General features: G+C 47.4%; 1 protein-coding gene across 1 annotated transcript; it reads right to left on the bottom strand.

Moving 5' to 3' along the window:
* Positions 1-9,750: 9,750 nt before the first annotated feature.
* On the bottom strand, positions 9,751-10,684 carry LOC123091524 (uncharacterized). The gene has a single exon (XM_044513058.1). It carries the CDS (start codon positions 10,587-10,589, stop codon positions 9,924-9,926), a length of 666 nt encoding a protein of 221 aa, XP_044368993.1. The 5' UTR covers positions 10,590-10,684; the 3' UTR covers positions 9,751-9,923.
* Between the last annotated feature and the right edge of the window lie 1,259 nt (positions 10,685-11,943).

Raw genomic sequence — 11,943 nt, 5'->3', positions numbered from 1 at the left:
CAAGAGATAAGTACAATGTGAGCGACATCTTCAACGTCAACGACCTCTCTCCATACCATGGTGATGAAACTTTCGATCCAAGGTCGGATCTTTCCCAAAGGGGGGGGGAGATGATGCGGAGCATCCTTCCATCATCCCCATGGACTCTACACCAACACATCAAACCCCACGTGGACCTATGACAAGAGATAGAGCACGTGCTTTGGAAACCGAGGTGAACTCATTCCTACTTGACTTGCATAAGGATACGAATGGAGCATGGTTACTACCTCACCAAAATATGCTATGTCTCCTTAGGTATGAAGAGGAACATCACCAAGAAGCTCAGGAGCATCACCAAGGAGAAGGAGGACCACCCTAAGGCCATGTGAACCAAGACGGAGTGCAACAGCAGCAACATGGGAAGGCCCAGGTGACCCCGTGCGCATGGACACCCAAAACCCTGTGCCCACGAACTACCCAGAGAGTTGGTGCTGGAGCACACCGTGTGCACGGGCGTGTACCGTGCCCACGGGACCCCCGTGCGCACGGGCCCAACTTACTCCGTGCGCACGGGCCTCCCAGGATGGCCGGCTGAGATCGCCTCTTTGGCCCCCTCTTCCTCCCCTTCGACCCCAAGACTATATAAGTCGTACCTAGGACCATGTTTATGGTTAGCAAAGTATTAGATGAGATATTTGTGAGCTTTGCTCCTTCTACCTTCCCTCTTGTGGGTCAAGACCCCTTAGGGAAGAATCCTTGTGGATTTCAAGACCTCCATAAGGATAAGACTATCTTCAAGACCTCATCTCCTAGGAGTGAGAAGAACTTTGCCATTGTATCTTTCCTTTGATTGTGTTTGTGACTTGAGGATCTTGTGGTGTTATTCTAGTGGATGTGTAATTGGGTATTGTTGGAGTGATTTCCCCTTTGGTGTTCTTGGTGTTCATCTCCTTTTCCCCCTCCAAGTGTGAAAAGATCCCCCCTAGGGTTTCCACCCTACATCACTCTCCCTCGTCCTCAACTGGATCAAGAGCTCGAGGGACGTCATCGTGTTGAACGTGAGTTGAACACGGAGGTGTCGTACATTCAGTACTTGGATCGTTGGATCGTGAAGACGTTCGACTACATCAACCGTGTTACTAAACGCTCCGCTTTCGGTCTACAAGGGTACCTCGACACACTCTCCCGTCTCATTGTTATGCATCTCCTAGATAGATCTTGCATGATCGTATGAATTTTTTTGAATTACTACGTTCCCCAACAACGTTCCCCAACAGTAAACAGACATAGCACCATGATATGTCTGAAAAGCCTCCTCATAAGTCAAAAACTGCTCATCATAAGCATGAACAACGACCTCGTCAACAAGCTTAGCTGCATCCTTCGCAGCCTGATTAGCATCCGCAGGAAGAACCGGTGGCGTCAGCAGAGTGGGGGCACAGGAGGAATCGGACGTGGCGGACATCAGACCTTGCCAGAAAGAATGCCCCATAGACGGATGCCACACATATGAATGCGCATGAAGTCAACGAACTCGATGTAGTTAGTGCCATAAAAAATCACCAAACAACGAGGAACAACAACATAACCCGATGCAGCAGACATTTTTTTTCAGTCACCAACAACAGCAGTACAGAGAACGACGACAAACACAGTCAGAGCTTCTAGGCAGCAGGAGTGACGAGAACCAGCAGCAGGGGGGAAGCAGCGGACCCGCAAGAGCCAGCCGGACAAGAGAGGAGCAGCGTCAGACGAGGTAGTAGAGGGCTTCGAGGAGCAGTGGCGGACTCGTCAGAGGGCTTTGAGGAGCAGGGGTGGACGAGGTACCAGAAAGCTTCGAGGAGCAGCGGCGGACTCCTGGACGAGACATCAGCTTCGATCGAGGGCGGGGCCGACGGCGTCGATCGAGAGCGGGACCGGTAGCTTCGAGGATGCGATCCAGAGGGCGGGGGCGGCTCGATCCACACGACCGGGAAGGAGATGAGCGGTGGGTTGACCGGCTGCTAGGATGGGGGAGAAAAAAGCAACGGCGATGCCACGACGAATCAATCGCACGAGTTGCGGCGTGCAAAAAATTGACCTAGCTCTAATACCATATTAGGAAATATACAACTTGTATTTTTAGGAGGCCATAGGCCAGTATATATACATATACATGTGTGTAATTAATATGCAGAAAACCCCTTATACAGTAGGGTAAATACTAAAGGCTACATGGCTACATATATAGTACTCTAACAAGTCTGTTATGTGATGCTTTATTGCTCAGAAAATGCTATGGATCTGAAAGAATTCAGTTACTCTGTTATTGATCTGGTTTAACTCTAATGTTGATGCACTATTGTTCACATTCAGGCTATTTGTGCATTTATTTATCTGTGAAAATGGTTATGAGTTCTCCGTGAAAATGCTTATTATTTCTCTACAAAGATGCGTCTTACTTTGCTGTGTAAATCTTGATCAAAAATCTATTTGAATTAGTCTGTTATGGTTCAGTTAAGGAACGATGTTTGCAGTAGGATAGTGTAAATTGTGACCTGTTTTTATTTTTGGACTCTAGAGCTGCTTGTTACTGGCCAACAACCTATTAGCAGGTAATGCTATTTGAATTGGAAACAGAGAAACAAAACCATTTGTTCAGTAGTGATAAGGTTCATTCCTTTCTCATGTAGCATCTGCTTGTTATTTGTGCAGCGCTGATATACATATGGTGGTCTGTGGACGATTTGTGAACGACAACGCGGATCAGCTCGTCCATGCACAACACTAAAGTGAAGTAGACGGCTGGATTTGGCTGTCATTCCCTTGTCGTGCAGGGAGTTTTGTCTACATAGTAGTTTTGTTATTTGCGCCCGTACATGACCAGTGTCCACACCAACAGTTAATGTATTTTTTGGTGGAGTATGATATCTATATTAATTATGCTACATGTGGGGTTTCAGATTACCATTTCTTGCATAACAATGATGTCATTTGACAGCCCGGCAATGGGCACCAAAAGCAAAAAAAATAACCCAGCCAGCCTGCAATGAGAAGAACCAAAAGAAGGCTCAACTTGTGAACTCTATATAATTTCTTTCAGTTAAAGTCACTTTTGTGCTGCTTTTTTTTAATAAAAAGGTAGAGCACTTTCTACCTTATGCATTCAAAACGGTAAAGGTACCCGGATGACCGTTTCATTTATGATGATAGTCTCATTTCATGTATTTGTGGACTTAGACTCATGTATGATGATAGTCACTTTTGTGTTGCTCATATGGTGCATATGTGGACTTGGATTCATATACGTGAACCTGCATATGATGTATGTCAGCCTCGGAGCTTCAGGCGAAGCTCGATGCGGAAATGAGGCTGAAAGAGCTACTTCGTGAGGAAGAATTAAAGTGGGCGCTTGGGGCCAAGGTCCGACGGGTCGTCCAGGGGGATGCGAACACACAATTTTTTCACATGATTGCTAATGGCAAGCATAGAAAGAAGAGAATCTTTCAGCTTGAACAAGACGAGGGAACGATTCTGGGTCAGGAAAACTTAAAGTTGTATATCACTGAGTACTACAAGCAGTTGTTTGGACCTCCAAAGGAGAACTGTGTGTCGCTGGATGAGTCTAGGATTGAGGATGTGCCTCAACTGACAGCTGTTGAGAATGATATTTTAATTGCTCCTTTTGAGAAAGAGGTATTTGAGGCCATTTCTTAGATGAAGAATAATAAGGCTCCTGGCCCGGATGGTTCTCCGGCCGAGTTTTACAAGAAATGTTGGCACATTATTAAAGGAGATCTATTGCCTTTGTTCAATGATCTTTTCGCTGGCCAGCTTCACCTTTTTAAGCTGAACTTTGGAATGATAACACTTCTTCCCAAGAAGACAGAGGCAGTGCGGCTTGAGCAATTTCGGCCAATATGTCTTCTTAATGTGAGTTTCAAAATTTTTATCAAGGTCGGGACGAATAGGCTCACACAGATTGCACATACTGTGGTGCAGCCTACTCAATCTGCTTTCATGCCGGATAGGAACATTCTTGAAGGGGTGGTGGTCCTGCATGAAACGCTCCATGAAATTCACACGAAAAAACTGGATGGAGTGGTTTTTAAGGTGGATTTCGAGAAGGCGTACGATAAAGTCAAATGGCCCTTTCTACAACAAGCCTTACGTATGAAGGGTTTTGACGAAGCTTGGAGGCGCCAAGTTGAATCTTTCACACAAAAAGGGAGTGTTGGAATTAAAGTGAATGATGATATAGGTCATTATTTCCAGACACACAAGGGCCTGAGGCAAGGTGATCCAATGTCTCCTATCTTCTTCAACATTGTTGTTGATATGTTGGCAATCTTGATAGGAAGGGCAAAGGAGGCAGCGCAAGTAGGTGGCTTGGTGCCTCACCTTGTCGATGGTGGTGTGTCCATTCTGCAGTACGCCGATGATACAATCATCTTTATGGAGCACGACTTGGTTAAGGCGAGAAATATGAAGCTGGTATTGTGCCTTTTTGAGCAATTGTCCGGTCTGAAGATCAACTTCAATAAAAGCGAGTTGTTCTGTTTTGGTAGAGCCAAAGAGGAACAAGATGCTTACAAGCAACTGTTTGGTTGCGATTTGGGGACTCTTCCGTTCACTTACCTTGGTATCCCCATTCACCATCGTAAGTTAATAACAGCGAATGGAAGTGTATCGAGGATCGGTTTGAGAAGAAACTGAGCTGCTGGAAGGGAAAACTTATGTCGTATGGAGGCCGATTGATTCTTATTAATTCGGTGCTCACGAGTTTGCCTATGTTTTTCTTATCCTTTTTTGAAGTTCCAGTTGGAGTTAGGAAAAGGCTGGACTTCTATCGGTCTCGTTTCTTCTGGCAGAGCGATGAAACTAAGAGAAAGTACTGTCTAGCCAAATGGGATGTCATCTGCCGACCAAAAGACCAAGGGGGTCTTGGGGTTGAGAACCCTGAAGTTAAGAACATATGCCTTCTCAGTAAGTGGCTTTATAAGTTATCTGCCGAGACTGAGGCAACTTGGGCGCAGATTCTTCGTAACAAGTATCTGTACTCTAAGACCTTGTCGCAGGTGACGGCTCGACCCACTGATTCGCCCTTCTGGAAGGGGTTAATGAGGGTCAAAGCTACTTTCTTTAACAGAACAAAGTTTGTTGTCGATGATGGCAATAACACTCGATTCTGGGAAGATACCTGGCTAGGTGATGCACCACTGGCACTCCAGTATCCGGCGCTTTATTGCATTGTGCAGCGACGGGATGCACTGGTTGCAACGAGTTTGCAATCTGTTCCTCTTAACATCCGATTTAGGAGGGTGCTTGTGGGTGACCGGTGGGAGGCTTGGATTCATCTGGTGAGTAGACTCATGGAGTTTCAGCTTACTCATCAGCCCGATCAGTTGTGTTGAAAGCTTACTAAATCTGGTGAATTCACAGTCAAGTCGATGTACATTGATGTCATCAATTCTAGTGTAATTCCTAGTTCCAAACACGTTTGGAAAGTTAAGGTTCCTCTGAAAATCAAAGTGTTTATGTGGTTTGTGCATAAACAAGTCGTTCTAACGAAAGATAATTTGATTAAGCGCAACTGGACAGGATCTACTAGGTGTAGTTTCTGTGATCGGGATGAAACTATCGAGCATCTTTTCTTTGATTGCCCGATGGCGAGGGTGTTGTGGCGCTCGGTGCAAATTGCCTTTAACATTACTCCTCCGATTCGGTCAGGTCGTTGTTTAGAACGTGGCTGGTTGGTATAGTGGCCGAAACAGCTAGACAAATTCGAGTGGGAGCATGTGCATTGTTATGGGCAATTTGGAACTGCAGAAATGACTTGGCTTTTAACAGAACAACAACTATTCATTTTTTGCAGGTTCTATTCCGGGCTACTGCGCTAATCCGCGCGTGGTCATTACTCACTCCGACGGAGGCCATGGCGCGTTTGGTTACTGGATCTGTCCGGTGGGAGATGGTAGCGCGGGATATCTTCAACCGGTTTGGATGGCGGTCATGTAATAGGATAGGCGCTTAGTTTACCTATCTCTCTTTACTATACCAGCCGGTTGTGGCTTTTGGGCCTTGTTTTATTTTGCTTGCTCTTTATGAGCCAGTATCCTTTGTTGCAGCACTTTGTAAGACATTGTTGAACTACTTTATTTTTTATAAATATGGTCGTATGCATCTTTCTGATGCAGAAGCCGGGGAACCCCCCCCCCCCCCCCTTTCGAGAAAAAAGCATATGATGTATGTCATATATGTGTATCTGGATGTGAACCTGGATGTTTATGTCTCATGCTTATGGCAAATTTAAGTATTGTGTGCTGAATTAATTGTGTAGTGGATATGGCATCAAATTAGAGGGGATGTTCCACCCAATTTTTGAACTAAAATTTAAATTTAAATTTAAATTTGAGATATGGATTTTTTTTGCAATTTTAATTACAATTGGCTCATTCGTGTTGACGATGATTGTACATGTATCAACAGGATAAAAGTTATTGCTTCTGTGGTAATGTGAATAATTTTGTCACAAGTTGCATGTAAAATCGTCTTTTCAGGTTCCCTTTAACAGCGTTAGTAGTCAAAATGGACGGAAGTGTTACAAAGGGAACAAATTTTAGAATTGGTGTTAGATAAGGAAGAAAAAGATTTCGAGTGTCAAATAGGGCAAAAAGTTTTAAGCCAGTGTTAAATAAGAAATTCTCTCAATCAATAAAGTTTGGCATGCCCCTAAAAATATCAAAAAAGGAAATTTTATTCTAAAAAATCAAAAAATAAGGGGAAATGCGTATGCACACCGTACGAGTTTTTTTTTGTTCTTTATTATACAGCAACGAAGTGGAGCTTAGATTGCTCGGGCTCTCACGAACTCTTTCGCTTAACTCAAAAGGCCACCAAAAATATCCTCAAAACAAAAGGTTTTGCAAATTTCATATAGAGCAAAAGAGGTGTGCTGTTTGTGGCTCATGTACAAAGGAATGAATGAGTGCCCCTCGCAAAAAAAAAGAATGAACGAATGCATGAGCCACCCATGAATTGGTTCATTTTGCTACGAGGAACACTCGGTGTATCGATCGGTGATCACTTTCTTCCTCTTGCCCTAGGGAACTCCTTATTATCGATTGTAATGACATTGTAGAAAATTACTATGCTTGTTCCATATTACTTGTCGTTGATTTAGGACATCTGAGAGTATAAAAGTTGCCAGTTACCCATAGAAAGAAGAAATCTACAAGATAGATTGCCAAAATTTCAACTCCCTGGGTTTATATTTTATTTTATTTTGAAAATTAGGGTATACCCCAACCTCATCGAGATCAACACATCTACCGAAGTTTGAAGTAGAAATCTCATCGCTCGTTTCCTTCCCTTCCCCTGGTAAGCTGTGGCTATTGCGACTTATCCCTACCAGGCTCCGTTGGCAAGCCCATAGTTTCGTCTCCCCTCTGCTTGCCAATCCAGCAACCGGTGGCGGGGAGGACAATCCCGAAGCTTGGACTACGATTAGTTGTTTAGGTTAGTTTTTTAGTCCTCGTAAAGGGTGATGCTCAAATGGATGACGATGCTTCTTACTTGAGCTCAATTTCTAGGCTTCGATCCTCTTCGGGTTCGTCTGTCTGGTCGGAGTAGACGGAGCTTCAACATAGATTTATGTCGTCTTTTTAGGGTGAAGAGGTTAGATTTTCTCGCCGTGCTTCGGGGCGATTCAAAGGTTCAACTTTGGCTCTAGGACGCTGATTCTAGGGGGCACATACAAAAGACTTTTTGGCTGTCATCTACAAGACACGGCTAGCTCCGACAAGGGAGATGCGACAACGGCGTGTCGACAACTCATTTTGACGGCGGTAATGGTGGTTCGATGGTTCAGGACCCTGGAGTAACTTTTGAAGTGCCGGAATTGTTCATTAGCACAGTGCTATAGCCTCCGCATGCCTCGACCAGTTCCGACGCGAGGTGTTGTTGATGTGGATCAGCCGATCGAGTGTACGTTTCATCTCCAAACTGCAGCCATAACGAACGCAAGACGTACTACAACAATAACCGGCACGCAATGGGTCGGGCTAGCAGCGAGCCAGGTACGTACGTCGTCACGACTCCCGACCAACATCCGGAGAACAGCATCATGATGCCAGCAGCACCAGCAAACCGCGGGGGTACGTACGTCGACCCGCCCGGCCGGACGTGTGTGACTGTGAGGGTGCTCTCGAGCTACCACCGGGTTTGTGGGTTGTGGCCAACGGGACGGATGGTGTTGTCCTGTCGCCGAGCTCCCGGGCGCGCGGGGGCGTTCGTGTTCGACCGCTCGCTCCCCCGTCGTCGCCCATGTGGGCGCGCGGCCGCTGGTCCCGGCCGAACCGACGCATCCCCAACACCCATACACGCAGGCCCCGCGCCGCGCCGTCACTCTCGCTTGGCCTCTTGCGACGACACGATCCAGCCCGATCTCCTTGGCACTAGATAGGTACTACCTAGCAAGCAAGGGGAACTGCCTGTCTGCCCCCGGGAGAAAATCTTTCCTACTAGCACACATACAGGTCGACACACTTCAAAGCGATCGATCGATCGACACCGGCCGGCGTAACCAAATATGATTACGGCCACTGATCACAGGTGTAGATGTCTTCATAAGTACAAGAGGACGTGCACTTCACTCAAGCCGTCACTCCGATTATGTATGTATGTACAGCTGGAGGCCGAACTCGATCGACCGGATGATAACGAAATCTTCTCGCGCGCTGCCGTGGCTTGGATGGGACCATCCCGCGAGTCCATTCTATTTTTGCACCGTGAGAGGCGACGTTGCTGCTAGAATGTTCACGTTTACATGCACATTGTCTCTCTCGGTCTCTGATGGGTAGCGCTCGGGCGGACTGTTTTACGTGCCCTTGGAGAGCTGTCGCCGACTCGCCGGTCGGGAGCCGGGGAGATACGACAACCCGGTTTCCATCTGATTCTGATCACATTATTGGCTCCGGTCTCTGGTCCCGGCCGCGGCCGGTGCATGTCGGGAGGGGTAGCCCATGTATGGGCGGTGAACGGTCCATGTCGGATATCCTCTCTCTCTCCCTCTCCCGCCTAATTGCATGCCAAGATGTTTCTCAAAAAGAAAAAAGAAAATTGCATGCCAGGATGATTCCAATCCTGCGTATAGTAGAGCACTACAAATGATCTTAATCTGAGTTCCATGCCCTGTGCGTATCTACTGTCATGCATTTGGAAGATTGCATCGTATTGTCCGTATGGAACGGTCTACATGTCTCTTACGTCTTACCCTGGCTGACTGGACGACCTAGAAGATAATGAATCAACTGTGCAGCTATATACTCCCTCCGCCGGAAATACTTGTCATCAAAATGGATAAAAGGGAATGTATCTATACTTATTTTAGTTCTAGATACATCTCTTTTTATCCATTTTGATGACAAGTATTTTCGGACGGAGAGAGTATATGTTTGACTCGGCGACTTGGACATGGTCGTTCGGCTTGACCTCATCGATCTCAGCTGCCTATAGGTTTGAATGAGTTTTAGTAATGTGCCTTGCCGGGGAAAACACATGAGTTTGCTCAAACGAATCACAATAATCAATAAGTCGATGTTTGTTGACCTAACGTATGGGGTCTATCTGGCCTGACGCATGCATACATATATAGTACGCACATAATCATGGCAATTAGAAGGAGAGGACAGAAGTGCGTATCTTCGTTAACAATTTCCTTTGGACCGAATCTCGTCCTTAGCAACGAGCACAGTAACAGTGACAGGTAGCTTCATCACAAGGTTAACGTGCTTGTTCAAAATGCTTCACAAGGTTAAACCACCTTGGAGCACAGCTCATACTTCAGTTCATAACGTATACGCTATACACTCAAGTGTCGTATGCAAATCGGATGTACACCGGAAATCAAAATCCCAAAAGAGCAGCAACCGATCTATGCCAGAGCGGAGCGCTCGTCCTGCCTACACGTCCTGTCGTCCCTGGATGGATTTCTTGCAGTAGAGGATGGCGTCGCTGACGGCGGTGTCGGCGTGGCCGTGGCACCAGTACTCCGTGGCGCTCGCGTAGCTGGACGTGGACTGCCGCGCCGGGGACGACGTCGCCGCGGCGAAGGCAGCAGCCCTGGACGACGACCGCGGCGCGAGCGCCCGCACCGGCAGCGCCCTCACCTTCCGGCACAGCGGCGCCAGGAGGCGCAGGTACCTCAGCAGTATCCTCCGCGTCGCCACCAGCGGCGCGTGCCGGCCACGACGGCGCGAGCTGACCGCGGAGGCCGGCGTGCTCTGCGCGGAGTAGAAAGCGGGGGACGACACGTAGGACACGACGCCAGGCTCGCACGGGAGGAGGGGCTGTCCGGCGCCGACGAGCAGCGGGGAGAAGCACTGCGCGCCGGCGCACGTCAGCTGGCCAAAGTCGAACTCGGCAGCCTCCTCGTCATCATCCGCCGGCACTGCGGCGGAGGACGTCCACCGCATGGAGAAGAGCTCCGCGGGGTCCATATCGATGAAGGACGTGGAGCTGTTGAACGAGCACCCGAGGCCAGCGTCGGCGTCGAGCCGCTCAATGGACGCCCTGCAGCCGAGCCACGCGCGGGAGAAGCTGTCGCTGCGAGACGGCGAGGCCTCCATAGACGCGGTTGGTTGACGGTGCGCGAGGTATAGCGAGAGAGAGGCTTGGATCAGTGTGCGCGTGAGTGAGGACTCAGAGGTACGTAGCTGCGTGTGAACCGAGGCGAGCGCGGAAGTGAGTGGCGCCACGAGGAAGATAATATAGAGGCGGGCGAGGAGGTGGCTGTGGGAAAAGAGAAGAAACAAACAGACCAGTTGACGTCTCTGAAGCGAGGCGTTTGGTGCCGTGTCCCCTTCTTTTTCTGTTCCAATGCAGAGGCTAAAAAAGGCTTGCAATTCCACACCATGTAGGAGTACTTTTCACTGTTCCAGGGCACAGAGCAGACTGTTGCCATTGCAAAATTCCATCCAAATATGCTCGAGAATTATACTGTACATTTTGTGTCGTACAGTGGATATAGGTCAAAATGATGATCATTCGCATTTGCATCATCTGAAACTACACGCCGACCGAACTGTGAGGACGTGTCACACGTAGGTTGCTCTAAATTTCGTCAAACGGAATCATATTCGCAAATCGTGTTACCCTACATCCGTTCACAAATATAAGATGTTTCTGATAGTACCTCAATATAAACTACTCCCTCTGTCCCATAATATAAGACGTTTTTTGACACTAGTGTAGTGTCAAAAATCATCTTACAGGGAGTACATACAAACTGAAATACACTAAAACGTGACAATATACATCTGATTTAGAAAAAAGTTAGAACATCTTATATTTGCGTGTCATGTACTACTCTCTACTGACACTTGTCGTGCTGTAGACCTTGCAGTGGGAAAGACAAATAACAAAATGTTATCTCCAATATTCAGTCCCAAAAGACCTGTCAAAGACAAGCTCATGGATGCAGCCAGCAATGATAGGGGATTAGTCGGGTGGGTGAGGTAATCGGGACAAAAGAGTGTTCCCGCAGAGAGCATCTCCCTATCATGTTGCCATATGCGCTCGAGCTAGTTCCAGAATCTACATGGAACAATGCTCAATGTTTTCAGACCATAATCTAGCATGTTATAGCGCTACCAAGTGCGAGCAATGAACACTATCTACTAAATAGTTCATGGTTTTTCGAGTAAACATGACAGGAACCCACCAACCAACCAAGAGGCAAGAGCCAATGGTCTTCACATGCGAGTTCGCCCTATTGATCCTCCTCCTGTCGCCCCAGTTGAGTACGCCCTGCAATATTGAAATTGTGGAGCATGGGATGTGTAAGCTGACGGGGGAAACAAGCACAGATTCTGAAGGGAGCCTTCGATGGCATTCCATGAACCTGGTCTTGAGGCAGAAGAACAAAGTTGAACGCCCTCAAAAGAGGCGGGGGACAACGGTCTGCAATTTGTTATTCAGTGG

The sequence above is a fragment of the Triticum aestivum genome, chromosome 1B, assembly GCF_018294505.1.
Source record: "Triticum aestivum cultivar Chinese Spring chromosome 1B, IWGSC CS RefSeq v2.1, whole genome shotgun sequence".
In the NCBI taxonomy this organism is placed as follows: Eukaryota; Viridiplantae; Streptophyta; class Magnoliopsida; order Poales; family Poaceae; genus Triticum; species Triticum aestivum.
This window is presented reverse-complemented; position numbering and strand designations above follow the sequence as displayed.